General features: G+C 38.6%; 1 protein-coding gene across 7 annotated transcripts in view; it reads right to left on the bottom strand.

Moving 5' to 3' along the window:
* Positions 1-355: 355 nt before the first annotated feature.
* The window catches only part of WT1 (WT1 transcription factor), an 87262-nt gene continuing 66349 nt past the window's right edge, over positions 356-21268 (bottom strand). The window contains exons 6-10 of one of the 7 annotated variants that reach the window (XM_050710746.1): positions 16003-16105; positions 14479-14629; positions 6964-7053; positions 5198-5281; positions 356-1795 (exon numbers count right to left, since the gene is read on the bottom strand). In XM_050710746.1, coding sequence (XP_050566703.1) covers positions 1674-1795; positions 5198-5281; positions 6964-7053; positions 14479-14629; positions 16003-16105 — 550 coding nt within the window. In that variant the 3' untranslated portion in view covers positions 356-1673. Of the gene's footprint in view, positions 1796-5188; positions 5282-6963; positions 7054-14478; positions 14630-16002; positions 16106-21268 lie in introns of all 7 variants that reach the window. The other 6 variants (XM_050710749.1, XM_035550142.2, XM_035550143.2 and 3 more) reach the window with 6 other exon arrangements.

The raw sequence follows: 21268 nt of genomic DNA, 5'->3' as shown, positions 1-21268 counted from the left end.
ACCTCAACTCTAAGTTAACTTTTACTTAAAAGTCACCGTATGACATCATAATCTAAGAAGTTATCTGTGCTTATGGTTTCAGCACAGTTCTACAGAAGGCCAATACTTCTATTTATAAACTGGATTGTACTATTCTATAAAGTCTTTATACAAATCTTATAGATCTAAAGAAAAGGAATATTTTTGTAAGAAGACGAACGATTGAAGCAACTGTGTTATAGCACAATATGAAACTTGACACTGTTTTCTGCTGCCAGTATGATTCCCAAGTGAGATGGATAAATTGTGGTCAAGACCTGGACAGGTTAACTAGTGGTCATCAGTGCTGGTGGTACCTTTATATACAAAAAAAAAAATGGATACTATTGGACAGGGCATTTGAAATTTAATACCAGACATGAAACAAGACATCTGCTGGACTCTCATTTGTTTCTCTTTGAATGGGCTTTAATTGAAAGCTCAGTGAAAAATGCAGGTTACATTCTTAGTGTTATCAATAGTTTGTAACAGCAACAACATCAGAACAGTGATGCATCTAATATTTATACACTTTCTAATTTTAGATGTCTAAGAGCAATACATTATCAGATATATATATACACACAATTTCAAGCAATTAAAAGTAAATAATAAACCCCTCCTCCCAAAACCCTGAAACAATATATTTCCTTACGCTAATAATGTCTTTTTCACATATACTTGACAAAGAGTCTTTTTAAGTTACTTATCTTAAGAGTAATCTGTTAATGGAGATCCTGGACCAGCCCCATTAAAAGTTCAGTTTTAAGTTTATACAGCTTGCTAGCCACATAACCAGTGTGGCTTTACATTGTAAACAAATCCCAAATGTCTACAATGATTGGAATCACTTTTGTGTAAAGGAGATCTATGCATCGCATGATGGAATAAATTTAAACCAATACATTAAAAGGGGGGGGGGGGCGCATGGAGGGAAAGAGAGTTATTTGACAAACGAAACAGTTTGGAGGGATCAATTATGTGATTATTTAAAAAACAAGTTAACTTAATGGTAAGATTCTTATTTTCTGTACAGAGGTTCTGGTTCATCTAGCTTTAGCTGCTATAGAAATAATTTCTTTAAAAAAAGGTTTGATTTGTGAAATTCAGAAGCATTGCTTCCAACTTTAAAAGCTTGCCCTTTGGCAGTACGAGTACAAAGCTTACCGAAAGTATCTCAGTTGATTGTTCTGTCTCATCTGGTGAGGATAACTGTACTAGCATTTGGAAACTTCAGGATATGCACAAAAGTAGTAAGCATAAAGCTTACCTTCAACAGGGACTAATCACCCTGCCTGCTGCTGGACTTAAAAAGGTAGAATAAAATGTACCTAGAAAAGTTCAAGCGAAAATAAAAACAGAAAACTGGAAACACCCATGGAAGGTAAGCATAGGTTAGAGTAATCTTAAAACTGCGGCAATCTTGCTCACTTTTTAACAAAATCACAAACAAAAATCTTCTGAACTTTTTGGATAAGAAATTTTGTAAGTCCAAATGGAAGACAAAGCTGAGCAGAATCCTACGGTTTAGTTAACTTGTGTCAAATGGGATGCGAAGACAGCTGCAGCTTTCTGACAGAGGTGATCGAAGATGGCTGATAAAGTTTGCAGTAGCTCATAGTGTCCCATCTGGTTTATTCACTTGTTTGAACTGTCTAAAGGGCCAACTGCAGTTTAGTCATGTTCCTCTGGTGCATGTTGTGATGACGAACTAATTCATCAGACCTGGCAAATTTTTTTTGACAGCTGGGCCACCGGCAACTGAAAGGCTTTTCACCTGTTAACGAAACACCCTGTTATTAACTGGGTATACAGCTTGCCTGGGACACTGATATTTCTTTTCTTTCTGTGGGGCTGTTAGGAGCTAGGCAGATCTCCTGGCAGGAGGAGAGGCATCCTGGGCCATGCTGAGAGGGTGTGGGAGTGCCCTCAATTACTGCTCACATCAGCACTCAGTGCTTTCTTACATCTCCCCCTGCTGATGTTTACCAACAGCCTTTCCACGTGATGTAGAGCATTTTGCAGTGGATCGTTCCTGAAGACAGGACTTTACTGAACACCCCATTGCCATGTTTATGCTACTCTCAGTTCTTGGATGAATTGGTTTAGAAGTAACTCTGGCATTCACACAAGCTTCAGTTGCACCTCTGACTGTGGTGCAGACGTACTGTTAGTCACTGTGAGAATTGTCAGTGACTACTTAGAGCTTGACCTCAAGTCAAGGAGAGTTTTTCCTGCAAGTTCAATGAGTTTTGCCCAGAGTTCCTTGAAACTGGTGAGTGTAAAGGAATGTGGCAGAAGCAACAGCAGTCAACATGAAGTTTGCCGAGCCAGACTGAAAGTTTCCCACTACTGTCTAAATAAAGTAGATTCACATCTATGGGATGTTTTAAAGGCCCCAATATTCAGTATTTTTCTAACATTCTCACAGGTATAATAATAATTCACTAAAAATGACCCCAGACAAAACAGATACAATTTTAACAATAAATGCCATCACCTCTTTACAGTTTAATCTGGTCTATTTTCTACAATATTTAAGAGGAATTTCAGGCTGTGTGTCTGATGCCGCAGGAATGCTGATGGAATGCTTTCATTAGCTCAGAGCAGTGCCCACTGACTCGTGTTTCTTTTAGACTTGCATTTTCTTCCCCTCCACTGCCCCAGATAGATGCAGTATTTTACAGTAGGTTCAGCTCTGGGCTCTTCCATGCTGTCTATACACCTCGTACTCTCCAACTCAAGACACACTGGGGTGGTACGAGGTCACCCAACCATCTTCTTTTCTTCTTTGCCTCACACTTTGTACATTTCACAAACATCCAAATTCAGGCAAAAGCAAATCTGGCATTGGCATAAGTGCTGTGTATTTCTGTTTGCAAAATCCCATGCAATAAACAGATTATATAAAGCAGGGAAATTGACTTAAAATCTACTTTATCCACTTAACATACATGCTGGCAAAAGCATCAACCATCTCACATGAGTGCATAAAACAGTATGGGACGAAGCTGATCTGGTCAGAGCTACTGATAAAAATCACATTGTATAAAGTGGTCCTCTTTCATCTCAGCAGCATTAACAAAACCATCCTGTGAACTGATGCGAGCTATGTATTACTGGCCAATTTTTCACTAAACTACCACAATAAAAGCAGCAAAGAGTTTTGCTGTTTCACAAGCAATTCCAATTGTCCACTCATGACAGGGGGCAACAATCTGTTAATTCTGTGCTGGGCACAGATTATCTTACATAGTTTCACTGTACAGACATCAGAAATAACATTTCAATTGCTAAAAATAGACAAGAGGCCCTGAATTTGTAGCTTACCAAATAGTTTAACAGTTGATTTACAAATAAGCCACAAGAGATGGAAGTTATCTGCACTTCCCTTCATCAAGATTTAACATGGAATAAGTTAAACTGAGCTAAGTGTTTTCTTGCAAAATTTAGGGGACAAAACAGAGAGAGGAATGAAGGAGGAATGAAACCACAGCGCAGGATGGACACAAAAAATCCCCAACTATCACTCGTGCTCATTCCTCTCAGGATATGTATATTTAACAGTCAAAGGAGCATGACAAATCCAACATTGCCGACAGGAGCATCGTCACAGCAGCAGGCAGCTGAGCTGCAGAGCCCCCACAGAACCTGAGCCAGTGGCAGGCAGCGAGCCCAGGCCAAGGCTATGAGGTAATTAGCGCTCAAGTGAGGCTGCTTTCAGCAACGAGGGCAGGGTGGGCTTGGATCACGTGGAGCAAGGAAGAACTAGAACAGGGAGATTAGTTTCACTAGAAAAAAAGAGAGTAATTATTCACTGATTTAGCTGATCTGGGGTAAAAAATTACTGAAGTCAGGAGATCATGGAGTCTTTCCATGAATTATCAGATCAGTTAGCAGTGAAATGTGAAGGAGAATATAGTTTTTCCTAATTTGCTAACATGTGGCAACCACTTGCCATTTTGTCTCTACCAGAATATTACCTCTTGGTGATTATGAAAATATCTTGCTTCATACACATGCACCAGAACCAGAACCAGATCCTGCAGCTCAGCGTGAAATGACAGGGAGAACCCAGTAACACGGCCATGCCCTTTGCCATTTATAGATCGCAAGTGCAGATATCATCACTGCTTGAAGCATTTATCTGGCCGGTGCCACAGAAAATGCCGTTATTCTTGTGAATCATTCTCTTTATTAAAATTTCTTTTTTATACTTGAAAGTCTTTAATAGGTCTTTTTTATGGTCCAGAAAAGAAGAAAGAATCCTTAGCAGAAGAAAAAAGGATTTTCTGGCTCCTTGTCCACCAGCAGAGAGACTGAATTTGAAAAGGTTAGCCCCGGTGTAGAAAACACTGTGACATCTAGTAACATGTCAAAGCACTTGGTAAACAATCACTTCATAAAAATATGGCATATGTAGTGGAAGGGAACATAAAATGTCACTTCATAAGAATAATTCTAAAACTTAAAACTAAAATATAGAGGTTGCTGAAGTTGCCTCTTAATGGTGTTTACATTTATGTGAGGACAAAGTAGACTAAAATGCCTGCTATTTTTTCCCCTGTATTTATGTGAAATATCATAGCTTCTACAAAAAGGTCCTTGAATATTTGAGTAAGCTTTTACTTCAGCATCTGTCAGTGTGAGTTTGCAAAAGGCACTCCTTTTATCTTCTGGAGAGATTACAGTACAAGCAGCAACAGCAAGAGCTTTGCCGTGCTATCCTGCATTAGGCTCAACTGACACTTAGGAGAAGCATGAGTAGGCATGAATACTTTAGATTACAGACCTTCAGCTGAAGCTAGAATTAAAGTTTCTGTCCTGTAGGTTTTTTCAGTGAAGGCAATAGATCAAGTTGACATTTGTGGGCTGAGACCATAATGTTCGTTTCACTATAGCTGACAAAATATATTTTACCAAGCTGAAATTTCCTTAAACATGACAAAGGAAAGCGTAGTTTCAAAAATCACCTAAAGCCCATTGTGAAAAGTGACTATGATATTTAGGGAATGTAGTCACACTGGTTAATCATCATACTCTGAAATGATTTCTGATGTTCTGAATATTTAATCCCTGGTTAAGAGACTTTCTAATCATGTAATTTACAACAACATTGTTTTAAAGTTAATAAATAATGAAATATAAATGTGAATAAAAGTTTACGCACTTGTTTTACCTGTATGAGTCCTGGTATGAGTCTTCAGATGATCAGATCTGGAGAACTTTCTCTGACAGGTTTTACACTGGAAGGGTTTCACACCTGAATAGAGAAAAAAAAACCTATTCTTATATCCCAACACTTTTTGGAAGGGTGGATGACATCAGCTATTTCTGTATTTTCAAAAATCTGGATTTTTTTCTACTAGTTACTCTAACTGCTTCCCCCAGCTTCATGCCTACACATTACAGAAAGTCATTAATCAGGCTGCCACACACAGTCCCTTTGTAACCCCTCTTCCAATGTCTGGGTCTGAAGCATCCAAACAGCACCAGCATAAATAAACACCCACTTATACTGTTAGAATAAGGAGGATCTGCAAACTTCCATTAATTCTGATCCTGTGGCTTGACACTCCTGCCATCATGTACGAGCAGACATGGCATGAGAAAAATAGCAGCACAGAGGTATATTTTTATACGCTCTCAGCAGGCTTAACTTTATACTTCTGCTACTTACTTTACACACTACACGTAAGTCTCTGAGATTACTTAACACAAAGGTTCTAGTATGCAGTTGCTAAAAGCATATCATCCCAACAAAGTATTTTTACCACCAGCTTTCAGAGATACTTCCTCTCTAAATATCATTTCAGTGGGATAGAACATCTTTAGTAAAAGTAGTAGGCAGAAATTCTCCACAGAACTTGAGTAAACCAATTGTGAGACAATTCCCTGAGATACAGGAGACCCAAACACAATTTCTTGCTGCAGCTTAATCAGAGGAGTATTCTAAAACCCCTCCTCATGTCCCATGCAGGGTGCTCTCATGGTTCAACTTCCAAACAGGAGGCCAGAGTCATTGTCATCTTGTTTTCTGTGATTTTGAGAACAGCTGTCTCCCCTGTTAATCTAGGCCTCCAAGAACTCCAGAAATGCTGAAGCGGGCTGTCTTGATATTTCCAGAAAATAGTGTATGAGCAAAAATCAAATTGCTGAATTTCAAATGAACTCAAAAATAGTTTGGGCTGTCTTAGAATATTCCACCCAGTAAATGATTGACAAAGAAGGCTCACAAAGTCTAGCTAGGACCCAGACCTGTTCATGACTGCTATTGCCTTCTCCACAGTATGTTAACAGCTGCTATACACTTTCCAGGTTATTTTTGGCCAGCTGCACTCCAGCACAATCCAGACAGCCAGATCTTCAACATTTCTCTCCTTGATACTCCTAGAATTCTTCTTTAGTTGGCAGAATTCAAAGGCTCAAATCCAAGCTTAAGTGTCTCGCTGAATTAGGTACTTTTAGCTGATGCGGCTTTTCCTTCTCCCTTCTGCTTTCCATGTGCAAGTGCACAGTAATTCCACCAGCCTTTCAGGTTACGCACATACAGGATTCACATATTAGCATTGCCAAACAAATACCAGAATATCGACAGTAGCATTTATCAGATTACTCATTGGCAATTCTTTCTTGCAGAACTGTTTTTAAAATAGTGTATTTCCTATACTGGGGATACCATATAAAGCAAGGAGTTTCATTTAGAAAGCTGCTTCAAAAAGATGGTGGCAGGACAAAAAGCTTGCATATACAACCATGGCAGAAATGCCAACAACAAGAACAGTTGCACCCCCTTCCTAAAGCTAACTTTAAGAATTTGTCACTGCTGGCATTGTGCATGAGCAGATACAACATCAGGAAAATAGAAATTTCAAGTATACTTTTTGGATCACAATTCACATATAAAGGTGAACTCTAAAGAGTAGAAGTGCATTGCCAACAAACCTGTGTGTCGTCTTTGGTGCCGTTTGAGTTGGTCTGAACGAGAAAATCTTCGTTCACAGTCCTTAAAATCACACTGATAGGGTTTTTCACCTGCAAAGTACAAATGGTTTATCAGAAAATGTGGCTAAACTGGGGAACACTTCAGCTAGACTCTGAAGATTCAGTGTGTTACAATAAGAAGTGCAGACTTCCTTCATTTCTAAAGCAATCTAGTGAAAGGCCAGTCTCATTTGCTACAAAACCATACAGCTGTGTTGGAATCAGTAGGGTAGGGCTGGCACAATTTTACCACTTTGTCACTGATCTTAAATCTGTTCATTCTAAAAAATGGTCAACTAGGCAAAAGCTACAAAAAACTTTAAGGTTACATGATTTTTAAATTGTTTTCTTCTGGAAAAGAACAGAAATATTTTGTTTTATATTTCTGTGAAAACCGCATTAAGCTCTTTCCAGCTGTTTCAGTTATATATCATTTGTACAAGGGAACAACTTGCAGTTTGCTCTAAATTGGCTTTGAAGTAAAAACTCAACGAGTGAGGTGCAAATTTTAACTATGCTAAATGAATTAAAAGAAAATGAAGAGCACAATTCCACCACAGAAATATACGCAGTCTTCTGCAAAACACAAATTATGTTTCTTCTGTAAAGCACCACTAAATAGAATTTCACATGTAGCTGCACACCTCCCGCAGGCAAGCCCATGGATTATTGCAAAGCTTTATGTGAATATAAACTCTTCCTCCACACCGTACAATTCTGCAGAGCTCTTCAGGAAGTGTTCTCCCTAGGATCAAACGCAAGCTTCTGACTTAAAATAAATAAATAAATAAAGTTTTTGAAATCCCTATAAGCTAGTGTCTCAGATGAACATGGTTTTCAATGCAAAGGGCTTCACCAAACACGTAAAGATTCAAAAAGAAATGCAGAAATCAAGGACCTTGAGGAAAGAGGGAAACACTGCTGGATTGTAGCATACTGCAGAGTTGGTGAAGATTTGGCCAGCATGAAAAGACTTAATCTGTATGCTGTTACACGAGGAGCTGTATGACATCTTAGATCTGATTCTCATCTACTCTAAGGCCCTTTTGCACAACACTGCAATCCTGCAAGAGACTGATATAATTACAATTATACCTACATAAAGTCTGTTTCCAATGCCACAGCCCTGCAGAGAGGCCTCGGCATAAGAGCTAAGGAAGCATCTCTCACTGCAAAGCTGGAAGATCCTGGGCTTTATCTGGAAGGTACACACTAGACCAGCTGGGACCTGCTTTATCTACTGTGGGAAGCTGAGATATAAAACAAAGATCAAGCATGAAGGACCTAAAGAACAAAAACAGCTGAAAATAGAGGGTGGAGTGGGTTTAATTTCTCCGGGTGTATTTTTAAATACATATCACTCATAAATCTTCACTCTAAGTGTCTGCATTTCCAATTATATTATGATAAGGAAAAGGTTTTTCTGAGCACCAGTTGCAATCTTGAATGGGAACTGTAAATTTAAGGTACTACAGAGCAATATGTCTGTGATGCCATGTTCGTCTTCTTCATCACTTGTGAAAGTTAACTGCTGTGTCTTATAGAAATACTTGTTTGAAATCATTAGGATAACTGGGCATCATATTGGATTAAGGGGCTACAGACATTTCTGCTTTCAGAAAGATTTCTTTCGGCCTGTCATTAGACACCAGGTAAGAACTATTATGGAATCATTTGAAAGGCTTATTGACAGAGCTATCCTGTATTTGTACAGGACTGTAGTCTTAGATACCAGTACACTCTATTTCATTTAAAGGAGAAGCCTTCTGATCTAGGTAACAGCATAAGTAGCATATTAAGAGCAGCATTCCAAATTCATACTGGTGTAGGTAGGATCAAAACTTCACAAAAGCAACTAAATCTGCAAGAACAAGTTAACTTCCTGTGACAGTCACCCAACGGAGTTTACTGGTTCTCAGACTTAGGTGTGGATAACTTCCACGTCTGCCGTGCTTAATTTATTAGCAGAAGGGATTAAAGTTGCCACAGGTGTTTGAAATAATTCCGTACACTTTGACCACAAGGACTCCCAGGGGGGTGCCTGCTTTTCAGAAACCACTTACTTCCAAGGAATTCAGCCCTTTGGCAGATTTAAGAGGGGGAATGTCAGCAGAGCAGAATGCAGTGACAGGATGATTGTCTGCTAATTGCAATATAAACGCAGAAGATAGTTAAGGAGGTATTTGAATAAAACAGTATAGGAGGTCTGATGGCATGTACCTTAAAGTATTTCTTTATACTTTGAAATATAATCTTGATTAAATTGAGGACAAATTTAACCAATGCATATAGGAATCGATCCGATTTGCTTACACAGAGATATACTGACACTGCAGAAGACAAAAGGTAAACAAACAAGGGGCAGCATAATATTTGGACAGAAATCCTAATTTCTCTTTCCTTCTACACTTCAATGTCAGCTAGTGTCAAGCAAAATGCCTGCCAAAGCCAATTGACACATACCTGTTAGCTTCCATAAATTTCTGTAGAAGAAGATGACAGAAACGTCCCAGATTAGAAAAAGTCTGCTGGTGCCTCATTAAATGACTATACAGAAAGGGACTCTTGGACTGTTAGAGCCCCTCCATTAAACAGCTGAAATCTCTCAATGCACAAAAAATATCCTATAAAACTGTCACCTTCTGATGTGGCCCTATACAATTTCAAAACAAACCAGGAGAAGAAGATGAAGCTTCACCTGTCCTTCCACCTGTGACTCAGAGGTTCCCACAATTATTTACATTTCATTACTAAAAGACAGCATGCAACAAAAAGGCTACACTTGGTCCATAATGAAATAGTCAAAATGAGAGAGGATAGGTGGAATAGCAGTTCTCCTAGAACAGTATTTAGAAAAACGTTTAGAAAATTAAAAGCTGAACAATCACAGAATTCTGAATCAGCCTTTGCATTTATCACAATAAACACTTTTAATAAATCTATTTGCTCAAGGCAGATTAACTTAAACTAGAGGAAGAATGCACGCCTCCTCTTGTGAAAATTAATTTGCACAGATGCATAGGGAAACAGACATTAGCACTGCTGTAGCGGTTGTACAAACATTCACAATCATTCCATTTAATTAAGGCATACAGCAAGAGCAAAAGCCTGCTGCTAACAAGAAAACATGAGAGGAGGCTGATTTTGAAACTAAAGACGGCAAGTCTGAATGAGAATCTGAAGGCTTGTCTATACTCACTTCACCGCCGTAAACCCTTTTGCTTCTATATCCAACTAATCAAATGAGCACAATGCCATAATCAGAGCTTTACTACACTAGTGTAACATGTTTCTATTCAACATAATTTGCTTTAGCAAACTTAGAGAAAACTTACGTCTTTGTTTAATAGGGAGCCTTCATAGGTAACTTTTTCTGTCATCTTCATGACACAGTTCAGGTGTGAGAAGACATCATTACTGCTGTGAAACTAACCTCATATTTTAAATACATAAATGATCTTATTTTATCCAACAGAAATGAAAGCCTAAAAGTGGTGCATAATGGGTAAGGCCAAAGGTCCGTCCAGCCCAGCAGTCTCCCATGGCCCACTGAAGATACAGGTATTCCAAAGCAAAATTGGCAAAAAAGTTCTAACCTACATGTTACTACACTAGACTCTTGCAAGAGTGCCTGTGCAGTTCCTAGCTCAAGCACAATGACACCCATTTATCATTGCTTATACAGAGGACATAGCTCTGTCTTTCAAAGGTGTTGCAATGATGAACTGCACTAATGACTGTAAGGCATTTAGCAGCATGGTAACACACACCATAGTGAAAAGATACTGGCTTAGTCAAAGCAACGAAGTAATCCTTAGATGAGTAGTGTAAAAATGATTATTAGACCATTACTTACACCACCTAGAGCCTCAGAAATTCACCACCAAGAGCCGAGTCCCCTACCACATAAAGGATTACCTTCCTGATTTACAGATTCTATTATTTTATTGTAGAAACTCATGCCTGCAGTTGAGCACTGTAAGGCTGAAGAATATGCCTAACAAAAAGGCAGAGGGTATTTTAACCTGCAAAAGTGCTCCGTTTTTCATCAGGGTAAATCCACAGTTTTTCCAATGTGTGGCGCTATACCCAAAGGGGCTGAAGCAAGTGTGGTGATATTTCCTCCATACATTAAATTAATGAAGGTCTAGACATCAACTTGCTTCCACAAAGAAATCTCTGAAGTCTGCTACAGGACTACAACTCACATTAATTGCTGAACTGTTGAAAAGTTATATGTATTTTTGCATTTCCTTTCAGGGCCTAGCTACTGCAGCAAAATACACCAAGATAAGAAAAAAGCTTTTTTGGCTGTACATGTTTCAATAAAGGCATTGTTAACAATGGATAAGAGTCTTGAAGGGTACAAAATGTCAACATATTTTCAACTAAGGCTATGTTGAAACATTGGTAAGAACAGATTACAGAAACCAATTTTGTGCTTCAGGGCCCTATTTGATTTTGCAATACTGCAACTAGTGAATGGAAGACCTGATGAGCCAAGTTCTCTGTAAATATCTATGATAGAAAGGAAAAAGATAAGCAAGAGTCAACGTAATTCTGTAAGGATACCATCTGCTGTTTTAATAGGAGATATATGTTAGTTTATTTTCAAATCCTGTCCATAATTTAAAAATTGATCTAACTCTACACTAAGGAAGGTGGAAGAGCTTCAAACCCATGTGTGAATACAGAACCATCTACCTCAACCTTAGTCATACTGGTCCATTAAGATACCCCCTCACCGAACAATGAAGAGGTGGAGAAAAGATGAAGACAAGTGTCAACTGTAGCAATCGTAGCTATTACCAACAAAGCACACAAATTCTTCATAGCAATGATTGATCTGCCTTTGGAGACAACTGGTTTGTAAATTTTGCTTTTGATTTAGAATAGTTCAGTTGGAAGGGCCTTACAAAGATCACCAAGTCCAACTGCCTGACCACTTCAAGGCTAACCAAAAGTTAAAGCCTGTTATTGAGGCCATTGTCAAAGTGCCTCTTGGACACTGGCAGGCATCAACTGCCTCACTAGGAAGCCTGTCCCAGTGTTTCACCACCCTTGCAGTAAAGACATTTTTCCTCATGTCTAGGCTGAACCTCCCCTGGCGCAGCTTTGTGCTGTTCCCACACACCTTTCTGATGACCACCTTCTCCACAATGAGGCAAGTTCAGGGTCAGATAGCCAGGAGCCTGGAGACGGCTTTACACCACAACAGTCAGTTCAACTGACAAAGGAGTACTGAAGAGCACGGGATTGAGGAGGACCACATGGGCACCAAGTCCAGACCCTCCACAGCGCCAAGCAGCCAAGAAAAGATGTTAACTCAGAAGTGTTCACAGACTATCCGCTCCAGATGCTCCCATACAGTATAGTTCTCCAAGCACTCCCAAAAGCTAGGACCAACAGGCTACAGGAGCAGACAAGAAATGAAGGGCATCATGTCCTAAGTATTTATAGCAGCTGGGAATTTAGTTAAGTACAATTTTCAGATGATAATCACAGGAAATAGCTAGTAACTATACAACAGGCTGAGGAACAAAACATAACTGTCCCTACCAGTCTGACTAAGGGGAGAACTCCCTTCTGATCCTAAATCTGAATGCCTCACCCAGGCAAGTTAACCAATTACCCAAGCAATTCTCATACTGGCAGTGCAATATCCCCTAGCTTCCTCTCTTTAGCTGCAGCCAACCTTGAAAACTTGTGTTGTCTTACCAATGGCAACATTTTTATCAGCAAATACAAACTTTGGGAGTCAAGCTGGCCGCTTAGAGAAAGTACCTTGCAAACATTTGAGAGAAAAAAAAAGTGTTACGGTCAACATCAAAATATAATGGTGGAAAGATCTGGGTCCACCTTAACAGAAGAGGTGTTTGAGGAGAAAAAAACTTTTTTCCTATACCCTGTTTCACTATAGCATAAACCAAAGGAGAAGGAAGGGGTGTTTATGACCTCAAAGATATGGGAAGAAGTCTCTCTTGGGATGCTAGACTTCCATAGTCCTGTCCCCTGTGTCTTCTGGGGATTTTCTGACTCTACATGCCTAGATTATAAGTAGTATAATGCTAGATATCTTCTCCATTTAAAGGGAGAAAAAAAAAGAAAAAAAAAAGATGTGAGATGTGTCCTTGTGGTGCATCCAAAAATAATATTGTGAAAGCCAAGCAACCAAATGGAATAAAATATAGAACCAAAACAAACAAATTATGAGGTAATTGTCTAAATTATCTAAGGTACAGAGTAAATCAATTTAGAAATGAAAGAAATAGTGATTATGAGAAAAATTCAGAACTGCTTAGGCATACTCAAGAAAAATACTTCTGTTAATGTGCCCCAAAAGATCTACAAATTTTCTTCTGTTCCCAATTTATTTACAAAAAAAAAAATATAATAGCATTTCTGTAGACCTTTGGCTTGGAAGACTAAGTTACTGTTACAATCCAAATTATCTCACATCTGTAATCTAAGCAAAAATGAAGATGTCATCTGAATATTTTGCAACTTGCATGTTCAGAAATTAAAAATGCTTTCTAATGTTCATTTCTTACCTATCATGGCATTATGCAAGTACATAATGTCACTACACAGTATCCAAAAGAAAAAGTTTGCAACTATTTTTTAATGAAACATTAGACAATCTGCTAAGTCACAACAATATGGACTACCTTCCTGTTATCTGTTTTATCCCTTCGACCTTCTGTTATATTCACAGTTAACTGAACACCCATTTTTATAGATTTTATTCACAGATTTCTAAATTAGCACAGAAAGAGCTGTCTAAATAAAAATATGATAGGCAATAAAAAAAGTGTAAGATGCATATCTAAAGATATTATACATAATAATTACACACTTCCAACAGTATAAATCTTCAAATAGGGGAAACAGTCCTTTTTAATAGCCTGCAAGATACAGCAGGACATGTTATTTCCACATTTTGAGACTAAACTGGATTGCCTAAAATCAGATAGAACCCAGATCTCACCATACGAATTAGTGGCTTCAAGTTCAATTCTTCATGAAAAGATCCCAGAGCAAGCAAGCTCCTTTGCCAGTCCCTGCCTCCAACCCCAACCAGACACGGCTTATATAGGGGGAGAAGATAATGGGAACTTCTTAGTAGTTAACAACAGTTAAATTTTGGAGCAAGCTTTGATGCTCCTAAATTAAAGAAAAATAGAAAGAAGAAGAAAATTAATGGCCCTGAATGATGTCCTATAACAGTCTGAGAGGGAGAGAGGTGATCTACTTGCTGTCAGGGTTGCTCTGTGTTTTATTTCGCTAGATTCACAGTCTTCTCATCCAAAAGGGGGATTGCCCCAGTGACAGCACGCATCTACCCCAACTGGCACATTCTCACTGTCCCTGACCTGGCAGTTCATCTCTTGTACTTTACACTGTTTCAGAATCACCCTAGCCATTCTGCTGTCCAGTGCTCTAACTTGATTGATAGCCATCAATGCTGACACTTACCAGTGTGCTTTCTGCTGTGCATCTGTAAATGGGACAACTTAAAGTATCTCTTGTTACAGCCAGGGTATGCGCACATGAAGGGACGTTTTTCATTTGTCTCGCTTGCTGATCGGACAATAGTTGGTGCTACTCCTGGCACCCGTCGGACATCCTACAATGACAGATGTGTATGTTCACAAGCTTTTGCTTAGCATATTGAAACGCAAACAGTCAGGGGCACTTCTCCGTGACAAAGAGATACTTAAATATACCTCACTGCAAACAAGCAACTGAATTCTATTCTACATTAATGAAGTACAACCTTAGTATACCTTAATCTGTTACTTCCAGATTATTAAAATTATTTAATAAGGTAAAACACAGTGAACTCTACTCACTAAATTCTCTCACCAATATTTATATGCAAGACTAAATGGGCCATATTCCAACCTCAGGTATAATCACACAATGATGAAAGTAACACTCATTGGCATATGAAATAGTTTTAGGTATATTCCAATGTAATAGGTAAGAGCATTAGCCAGAGTAACATTCCCTTCTTTTAAATATTTAAATATTTTAAATATCCACGCAAAGTTAATGTATGGGAAAAAATTATGTATTGGGTTAATACAAATTGGTAAAACATAAAACAAGAAAAACTGTCCAGGTGGAGTTGGTGAATAGTACAGCTTTAATGAGTTTTGGCCTCTGTCACAATGTTCCATCAAAGGTGATCTTCTCCTTCTGGGATAATTAACTTCCATAAACAATGTCCATGCTTACTTTTATTCACTCAACAAAAAGCTGGCTCTTGAGCCTATTTCTGAGAACTCGCTACTGAATAATGACTTACTAAACCGTAGAGAAAAGAATAGGAGAAAAAATGTCGTCTAAAAACATTCATGCAGGCTGACAACACAGAAGGAGAAACACAGAAGAGACAAGTACTATGTGATGACTTTGCCATCAGTTTTAAGAAGGTATATTTTTTACAGTGATATTTATCAATGATATAACTGTTCAGAAAGGGAGGAAATTAACTCCCATGAATGATAAGTTCCTTCCAAATATTTCTTTAGTCATTAGGAAACAATCACTTATTATATTTTGTTTTAAGGAAATGTGTTTGAATTAGTAAAGCTTCAGAAATCCTTAAAAGCAAAATGTCATCTAGTACTTTTTATGCAGTCATCAGACTTGGTCCATTGTAACCACAGAAGTTTCACGTGGCCAAAGTGGCTGGAGCTAGAAGTTGGAAGCTGAATCTTGAACCATCTGGAAAAGCTGGTAAGGAATCCTGCTTCACAGATATATTTTAGAAGGAGAAATAAACAATTTTAAACAACGGTTTCAGAAAGAAATCTTGTATTATACTTCAGTGGTTTCAGTGAAGTCATGACACTTATGTCAAGCATTACTTGATAACACAGGGAAACTGAAATCAAGGATGGATTTATAAAAACCAGTGAAGTAAGTAGTAAGTGACCATTACAAGCAGGCAGCAGTTTTACTTCCCTATGAAGAATGGCCTTCTATACTCACTTGTATGCCTCTAAAAACTCCATGGGTGTGTATTCTGTATTGGGCCCCACAGCTGTATAACATGGGAGCACTGTGGTTCTCATTTTCATATCCTGCCGTATGGCTGTAAATAAAGAGGAGAATAATGGAGAAATGAAATATTTTTCACTACTCAGCTCCATTTGAGAGGTTTCATTTCTTAAGTTGGTGATAACATATGTAGAGTTTGCTTTTGTAGCCAGGCTATCCAAGCTCAAATGGAATTCACTAAAGGAAACCTGCTCCACCTTCATATGAACCCGCTCCCTTCCAGCACAATGCACTGACTCCATGCATACATCTATTAGTATCCATTAAGGCAGTCCGGAAAAAAAAAAAAAAAAAAAAAAAGCCATGATCTGAACTCTGATGCATTTCCACAAAGATTTTAGGTAAGGGGAAAAAATCCACATAGCAGCATAACTGTGTCATGTGCACATGTACACATTATTTATCAGTTAAATGTGGGGCTGGCTATTGCTAATATCTTTTGGAATGAGCAAAATGCCTCAAGTTTCACATTAAGTGCAGTGGATTTTTGTCAGCACCTCATGACTCAGATATTACCAGATACTACCAAGAAAGTGATGACATTTATAAGAATAGCAGTCATGTACTCATAAACAGAGATTACAAATCAATGTCCAAACTATTTATCCCACATATCAGTTTGCAGGATACACTACAAATTAACCCTTTATAAAAATAAATAAATAAAAAGGTATAAATTATCAAGATTCCTTACACAGAATTGTGACAATTTTAAAATTTTGTAACTTTTGTTGTGGTTTTGGGGTGTCACAATCATATGCTTATTTACTTATATTTATTCTTCAAAATCCTACACTCTGCTTTCCAGAACATCAGGGATATTGCTGTTTTTCCTGTCTGCAACCTTCTTAATGTAAAAATAATGTAAATGAACTTAAAACAAGTATGTTACATTAGTGTGGACATTGCCACATGTATGCATATATATTGGCAACAGTACGTGTTCATATTTTACACTGCACTAGAAATAAGAAAGCCCAGAACAAAGCCCAAGGGCACACAGCTAGGGACAAAGATGGATACATAGGATGTTATCCCAGTCTTTGCCAAATGCTTGCAATAGCAATTTTAAGGGGTCCCTGAGGCCCAGGCTCTCATTTCACTGGTCCTTCCTTTCTCTTCACTCAAAGTTCATGTGCAGAGTAGAATTACAAGGAAGTTTTAAACCTCTTAAGTGATTTGCAGAACAGCCAGTGGAACTGGAATGTGGGAGACGTCTCAACCATTTGTGAACTTCGCTGAACAGGAGGGGAGCAGTATTTGTGAACAGCTATTACTGCAGCATGCAGGTCACATTCCTTGTTACTCATCCACATAGCGGCTTGCAGGCTGCCACCTGGCAGATGCGTTCCTTTAGATCAAGTCCTTTGCTGCTAAAATACCAGATTCAAATCCTGGCTCCACCTGGCCATTCAAATGAAAGGCTATGCCTTTAGGAAAGCATGCTCCGTTTGTTTCAATTTTAACTGGCAACCGAGTGATTATAATGAAGTAATCTTTAGGGTGGTGGCAATAAAGTATCTCTGATCTGTAACATTCTGTAATTATAAGAGAAATACCATTGTCTGATTTAAACGGATTAAACACTTCTCTAGACACATACCATGTCTAACTGAACAGGGTCTCCTCTCTGTTTAGGGTCCAATGTGGTTCTTAGTGCCTTAATACAAGTAACAAATTATCATTTGCACAATTCGCGCTCCCCACTAGGATTGAATTTTCCTCTCTATTTAAAGGCAGGAAACTCCACAGATGAAAAAAACAGTTGAAAAACACCCAGTCCATGGTGATAGCCATGTTAATCACAAATAAAAACAGAAATAAGAACTGCTATTTATAAGGAGCGATTTCTGCAGTAGAAGCTGTTGCTGATCTGTAATACATCAGCAAATAAAGGGTAAATATGAACTTCAGCATTAGTTACCCCACATAACTGTGCCTCTCACCCATGCCTGCGTTAGCAACCTTACGCCTTACAACAAACAAGAGACACTGAGTCAGACAAGACTTTGCAGGACAGAAACTTTAGAAGGAGAAACAACAATACGCAGTAAAAGGTTAGGCCACAAAACCCAACCTAACTTTCCCTCCAAATTCCCATGCTTTTCATCTTTCAGTGATGAACGTTTTTGTAAAGACCAGTCAGTTCTGAAATAATTCCTCCCAAGAATAAGAAACAGAACAAAGAGCCTGTCTGTGCCCTCAAGAGTGACACTGGACGGGAGTTATCCTTTGGATGATCTCCACCTCAATTTTTATTGCTTATTTGGGAAGGCTTCCTCAGCATTCAGCCTTTTTGAAATTTCCTCCCATTATTTCTAATTATACTACACCATAACTGTACACACAACTGCAAAGCCTAGAACATTAAAACTTTTCAGAGCTTCTTGACCCACAGTATATGAACAAGTGAACAGCCACAGCTCCCTGTGAGAGGTGTTTTAATAAGCCGTAACCAGAGCTCCCATTTTACATGGGCAACATTCTCATCAACCCTGGCTGGTACTCAGCATGGTCACATGGATGATGGCAGTAAAATCAACCAGGAGATTCCTTGGTTAAAATTATATTTATTCACTACAAAGCCCTACGGAATAATCTGGCCTCCAGGGAGATAGAAATTAACAGGTGACTGCTCCTTCAGCTTAGTGAAGAAACTGGAACGCTGAAGGGGAGTTTTCACAACCAGTCCCTGTTGCTGCTCTCTTCACTCCAACCTTTGCTCTGCATCGATAGTAACCTGATTGTGAAATGCATTTTTTTTAATTCCAGCTTCTTCACTCAGTGCATCCGTGGTGTATGCCACAAAAGGTATACCATGCTTACACAGCTGTCTGGCTTTGTAATGCTGCAAATTATATACTAAAATAAAACTGATACAAAACTATATATATATATACACACACATACAAATCTCCTAAATACATTACTGAAACTCAAACACCTGCTTTACTGCATACAAGAGATAATGATGGAATGCAGTCCTACATATATGAGCAATACAAATAACCAATGAATTTATACCTCCAGTACTTCAAGTAACTGGAAATCTTAAGAGGGTAGGAAATTCCTAATTTCCATCTTTTCTAGTCAGGCATTCTACATTTAACTAGGCAAACAGACAATGCCTCATACACATAGGCCACAAAAAGCATAAAAATTATAACAAAAATTGTCCTGATACACTCGCCAGACTAGGTAATATCATAGGTCTCCACCAAAGCTCTGTAATGCCTACATCGTACATCCCAGATCCACTGACAACTGTACTGTCAGTTAAAAAGATGACGCCTCCGAGATGATATATACTGTGCCGTTCGGATGAGCAGTGCTAATTCAGGGTAGGTGAAGAAGAACACTTCAGGAAGAAAAGGCTCCTCGGACCGGGACACGCATCTTCCCTCCTGCAGGACAGGCTGCTCAGCACCACCACCGCACCCCGGGGAAGCGCACGCAGCATGCCTGGCAGCTCAGCTGCGGCTCCTGGGCTGCCTCCCTCACCCCCAGAGACACTCAGCTAAGACCAGGGGGATAAGCAGGAGGCGAAGAGTCGAACCAAAAATACTAGAGTCCCCAGAGTTATAGCTAGGAGAGACATTAGACCAATCCCTTCACAAGTCCTAAAAGGACTCAAAAACTAAGCAAGGAAAGATGCAGCCAAATTGGCCTGTCAGTTTCTAACAGGAATTTTTGCTTGAGTAAGGACTGAAGGACTCGGCTTCCCAGTCTATTTCTGCCTTTACTTGTAAATATATAATTCCCTTTAATTTCAATGGGAACAGGACAGGGCAGAACTGGACTATAAATATTTATAATTCATCAAGTTAGTTGGTGAAAAAACAACTCGGTATATTTTGCTCTCTGGTTCTAGGCAGCCAGAAACAGACTGGGAAACAAATCCATAAAATGTAACTCTAGATAACTGGGAAACAAAGTCTGATACTTGTGCAACATAAAATGCTAAGCAAGCGCTATGTGTTGTAGAATATTTAGAAGCACTTGCATTTACCGTTAGTCCAGCAAATCCTTAACACTCGGAGAGTAGCTCTTTTAAAATGATTAATCTCAAAGTTGTACAGATTGTACAAAGATTAATAAAAATGAAGGTTTTACAGATGAGAACGTGTGATGAAAAACAGAGCAGCTTTAAAGAGTTGTATCAATCTAAGTGGTTATAAAAAAAACTCATAAAAGATGACATTCTAATCTGAATATTTAAAAAAAATAATCAAGCTGCAATTTCTCTCTCACACCATTTTTACTTTGTTAAACTGAAATTGTCTGTCTAATGTATAAACCAGTTACAACTTAATCTGAAAAGTTAAGCTTTTTATTATTATTTCATAAACCAAAAAAGGGAAGCTTTAGGGCATACTGAGGAGAGTTAGAAAATTTCAGATGAAACGTGAATACAAATTGATTCATGAGATTCAGACTTGGAAGAATAAAAAAAGCCAGAAAGCAAGATTACATAAAACAGGCACCACATTAAGCCTCAATTTAATTGTGTTTCAATGCAGGAACAGGAATTTTAGGGTTTAGAAACAGAGCCAAAAATGAGGCAAAGTGAGGGTGTGGGCTAGTCCCGTTGATAACAGAACATAAAGGAAGAGAAGTAGAGTTAATTCCCTCTGCTAAAATATTTACCATCCTAGCACCCTGGGAAAAATATGTATGGAGACAGCAAAGAGATTCTGATTAGCTATATAGAAGATCATGTTTCTGCCTGCTTTTTGTCTAATACTATACAGAGGGTGGAGCTTAAAGCTGCATTTATCTGCACTTTCCAAGGCAAAGGAACATTAAAAAATGTGATTTCACAGATTACAGCCCTTCTGCCATCTTCAATGAGAAAACCAGCTGGTTGATGAGCAGTTGGCTCAGGGGACTCTACTCTCATCGACTTCAATAGTTTTGGGGATTTTTGACCTCAGTGGAATCAGGGTTTCACCCAACACTTCCCTCAAAATGAGATCCTCAGCTATCAGTGGGAAAGGGGCGATTGAGTGTCAGAGACCATGGGTCATTGCCCATTGCCAATTCATGTTGATTATAGAACTGATCCCACCTAGGAAGTTTTACACCTCCAAATTTTACTAATAATACTGCTATAGGTAAACAGAAAAACGTTTACAATTCACTTGTAAACAAAATCTGTTTTAAATGCAGTTTTAATAGTGTTCTACAAAGATTATAC

This window comes from Cygnus atratus, chromosome 5 (genome assembly GCF_013377495.2).
Source record: "Cygnus atratus isolate AKBS03 ecotype Queensland, Australia chromosome 5, CAtr_DNAZoo_HiC_assembly, whole genome shotgun sequence".
Classification (NCBI taxonomy): Eukaryota; Metazoa; Chordata; class Aves; order Anseriformes; family Anatidae; genus Cygnus; species Cygnus atratus.
This window is presented reverse-complemented; position numbering and strand designations above follow the sequence as displayed.